This window comes from Pteropus vampyrus, unplaced genomic scaffold (assembly GCF_000151845.1).
Source record: "Pteropus vampyrus isolate Shadow unplaced genomic scaffold, Pvam_2.0 Scaffold464, whole genome shotgun sequence".
Lineage (NCBI taxonomy): Eukaryota > Metazoa > Chordata > Mammalia > Chiroptera > Pteropodidae > Pteropus > Pteropus vampyrus.
This window is the reverse complement of record NW_011889245.1, coordinates 186,408-190,825: the sequence shown is the minus strand read 5'-3', so window position 1 is coordinate 190,825 and position 4,418 is coordinate 186,408. Positions and strand designations below refer to the sequence as shown.

At 55.4% G+C, this 4,418-nt stretch overlaps 1 protein-coding gene across 1 annotated transcript in view; it reads right to left on the bottom strand.

Moving 5' to 3' along the window:
• Positions 1 to 4,418, bottom strand: part of LOC105306913 (CUB and sushi domain-containing protein 1-like) — a 185,200-nt gene that overhangs the window by 15,820 nt on the left and 164,962 nt on the right. Inside the window, exons 43-44 of the mRNA XM_023524454.1 lie at positions 1,317 to 1,478; positions 347 to 384 (exon numbers count right to left, since the gene is read on the bottom strand). Of these exons, the coding sequence (XP_023380222.1) occupies positions 347 to 384; positions 1,317 to 1,478 (200 nt within the window). The remainder of the gene's footprint in view (positions 1 to 346; positions 385 to 1,316; positions 1,479 to 4,418) is intronic.

Genomic DNA, 4,418 nt, shown 5'->3' with positions numbered 1-4,418 from the left:
TTGCCATTTCATGCCGACAAACAGCAGCGCCCCACAGAGCAGTGGTGCCCTCGCTGGCGCCCCGCACGCCAAGTCCCCGGCACGCCACTCTCGCCCCGGACTGGAGCTGGGGGTGGCAGCCCCGGGCCCGCACACCTCTCCCGAGACCCCCCACCAGGCCGACTCGGGGACACCAGATGCACCCGAATCACATGGAGCATCTTCTTTGGGAGAAAAAAGTCCAAACTCCACGAAGAGAAATATCGTCCAATGCAGTTGGGTGAGACCCGGGGATCTGAAGATCGGAACGATTTCTCAGTTTCTCCTGACATGTGCCTGGAGCCGAGCGCCTGGTCCGGTCACTTACACGCTCGCAGGGGTGGGGCGGTAGGTGGCCCCGAGCCCCTGCATTCACAGATACACAGAAGGACATTGCTTTTCCTAAACCCGGCGTGTGCCCTGGGTTTAGACGTTTTCCCGCCTGAGGGGGCTCAGGGTGAGGAGTGAGGGGTGGGGGAGCACGTGACTCACTATCCTGTTTTCTAAAGGTTAATCCTGCGAGATTGGCTGCCATTTTGGGGTCCGTGGTTTTCAGACCTCGGGACTTGTGGATGGCTCAGGCCGAGTTTGAAACTCAGGAGTCAGTCTGCGAGGAAGGATGCACAGGTGTAGGAGCGAGAGGGATTTAAATAAAAGAGACACTAGGTTTAGTCGGGAAGGCGAGTCTGTGGGTGACTGGGTGTCGGGGGGGGGGGGGCGCGGAGCTTCAGATTCCAAACGGCGAAGTTCCGTTTGCCGGGTCCAAATCCTGCCTCTGCCGACTCACCTCAGGAAGGACACTGAATGTTTTTCTCTCTCTTTTAGTCAGGATAAAAAACATGTTTAATGAGAATACTTACATCACAGGATGGATGTAAGAATAAAAGAGACAAAATGTTTCGAATACTTAAAATGGTGTTTGGGCTATAAATCAGAGCTGTTATTTAATAACCGTGGGATGACCAAAAAAAAAAAACTCACCAGGAACAAATGAGTTAAACAAAAAAGAGACATCTAGGGTTATGTTTAGGGTTAAAAATATATATCAAAGAATACGCTTCGGAGACGTGCGTACCGACCGGGGCGTAAATCTCACGTCCTTGACTTAACATGTCACGTGCATGAGCTTGAGCAAACGAACTCGCTGTTTCGTGCGGTTCTGTGACCTTCGGAATGAGCGCGTGGCACTGACGTGGCACAGGTATCGACACGAGCCGATGCGCATGCGCGCGGAGCCCACGCGACGGGGACGAGCTCTCCGCGCTTGGTCCCACCGGAGCGCAGGGCTCGGGACCTACCTGTCAACTTCAGCTGCACCCGAGGGCCCTCGGCGAAGGTCGCGTTCACCTTGCTGCTCGTGGCGTTGAACCAGTCGACGGTCAGAGTTGCGGGCTGTCTTTTCCCTAAATACTCGTAATACCCCTTCCACACCGAGTTGACGAAAAACACATCTGCGGGAACTGTGCGGAGGGAAGCAGACGGGCGTCGGCACGCGCAGCGCCCCGGCCGGACGTGCGAAACGCAGCGGGCGGGCTGCGCTCGGGGAGGCGCCTCGGCGATGCCCGCGACAGCGGCGGGGGCGCCCGCCAGCCCCGCCCTTGGCGGCTCGTGCCGAACCAGCGGGGCCGGGGCGCGGGTCCCCGTGAGATGCGGACACACGCGTGTCGCCGTGTCGCGAAGAGACTGTAGCCGGCCAGGCGCAGCGATGTCAGCGGCCTGAGGCTGGAGCGCACGGCGCCCCGGTACCGCGGACCGCGCGTGCTCGAGGGGGACCCTGCCGCACCGGCCCGGGCGCCGGTTCCTGACCTAGTCTCTCTGGTTTTTCCTGGTTATGGGAAAATCAACCTTATTTTCTCCTGTTTCCGCAAATACATCGTAGGATATTTTGCCGTGTTCGTAACACGGACATGTCCGCAGGGCAGGGGATGCGTGCGGTGTGGACGCCGCCGCGGTCTCCGTGGTCCCCCCGCCTTGGGAGGGGCCTGGCGGACGAGCCCCCGGCGAGCAGACGGGGCCGGGACCCCGCTGCACTCGGAGGCAGAAGTGAAGGTCCCCTTCTCCCTAAACGGCGTTTTCAGCAAGCCCACTTCTGGGGACGCGTGACCAGGACACAAAGATGCTGTGCCCATGTTCATGCTTCCCTTTTCGGGTGTCCCGCTGGCCCTTTTCCTGTCTTCCCGGACGGGCCACACCTATAACGCGCCCCAGCGACGGAGTGAAACCAGAGCGGGATGCGATCACCTGCCCGGCTGGGAGGGGAACTGACTTCCTAATAATAACAACTGGAAAACATGAAATTCGGTCAGAACTGAGACAGCAACGCAGGCAGCTGAGACGCTGGCGTATCGATAACCCGCATCGCACATTTCCTCCCGCCTCCCGGCAGCATCCCGGGCCGGGTTTTAATCAGCGAGCCCCGAGCGACTCGCTTCGCTTCACTAAAATGGCAGACGTTAGGGCAACGCCGTGGCGGTGGCCGCCCGGAGCGGGCTCTCTGGGCCGTCACGCCATCTGCCCCGCACGCAGGCGGCACGCCAGGGCGGTGGCAAAGCCCGCGTCTGAGAAGCGGCCGCTCTGTCTCCGGAACGTGCAAGATCGTCTTGGTCCCTGTCCCCTGACACACGGCTGGCGGTTGGCAGTGTGTGCCCCCGTGGGAGGGGACGCGGTGAGCTGGGGCAGTACTCCGACGACTTAAACAAAAAGCCAGCGGAGGAAAGCAGAGGAACCCCCCACACGGCGGCGGTTCGCCAGGCGAGGGGACCGGCGTCCCTATTTGGCTTGTAAATGACACCTACTTCGAACAGTCCAGGACGGTTTAAAAGAAAAGTCGTTTTTATATTCACGGCACACACCGGAGAAATTTCTGTAATCGTGACATTTCGCCCTGTCTGAGAATTCAACGTGTAACACAGCACGTGACTTACGATGGCATTACAGAGACTCCACATGTGACTCGAGCACGGAGCTGTGGGTCTAAGACACCAGCGCTAAAACCCGATGAGGGGGACTCGGGGAAGCGGCCGCATCTCTGCGTACGGGCTTCCCATTTCCGTTAAAAAGCCCGACTTAATGATACTTTGGGGGTACACTGCCTCGTGCAAGTGTTCCCCGCGCGTGTCACACAGACGTGACATGTGGCTGCTCGGGAATGACGGACACCCTCCTCGGGGAACTGGCCTGCCTCGGACTTGCTAGATCATGCGCCTGGCTACCTACGACAGAGAGCGACTTCACAGCGCAGGAGGCAGGGGCGCCTGGGTCCCCGAGGTGCCCGGGAGGACACGCTCACACTGACAGCTAGGCTGTCACGATGCCTCATTCGGTCACAATGTTCGATTGCTCAGCTGGAGAAAGGATGGCAACCCTCTTTATAAGGCTCTCCATTATACCACAGTCTGTGAGCAACGCTGTGTTTCCGTTCTGCCTGCGAAATGCCTGCGGCACCTCTGAACGAAAGGGTGTGTGATGATTATGCTAAGGTCATCCTTTTAAATATCGGTACCCCACTTACAAACCACTGATAGGAAAGAAACAGAACTCCCCCCGGGGCCTGGTGTTTTCGGTAACTGAAGCATTAGCTTGTCATGGACTAAAGGAATCAGGAATTTGCACGTCAAATCTGTTGCACTGTAGAGCAGAGCAAAGAACAAATCGCTGAATTGGGTTTAAATCTATGACTGTGCTGGTATACAAACCTGGAGTTTTAGTAACTGTTTCATTAACTTCTCTCACTCCTTTACCTACAAGTAAAAAGACAAATTATCAACTTCAAAATCATTTCTTTTTGAATAAGTTTGAAAAAATGTCAGATTGAAGCAGTTTTCCTTTCTCCAGATTTCCTGAATGTGCAAAATAGGAGTATCTCGGACGTGTCCACTTAAACCCGGATATCCACAGCGGAACGGCCTTGGTGTCTGTGGGAGAGCTGAGTTTCATGGAGAGACTTGGTGTGACGTGTGTGTGTGTCCCCGAGGTGTGCTACAACAGAGAGCCTTGCAAATGAGGGTGGTTTCTGTCCACTTTTGGACTCCCGTTTGGGCTGGGCTGCCCCCAAGTGATAGGTGCTATGCAAAATAACTAAGGTTTTAGAACCTCGATTTCCCGAGTCCCCACCCACATCAGCAAGCACACAGGTTAATACGGAATAACACCAAATCAGCTCCCTGCAGATGTTTGGTTGGGTCTACCAAGTTAGATTTAACGCGTAATCTCTTAGCTTTTCTAGTTTTGTATTAAACTATAAATTATCTTTTTTTTTTTTTTAAGTCTGTTTGCTTCTATTCCTAATAGAAAAGGGCAAGGGAAACATAAACGTCTTAGAAATTCCTAACTCGAGAACTGTGACTACACCAGGAAACCGAAACTGATTCTCTTACACTCCGTAGTCTGGATCTGTGGTG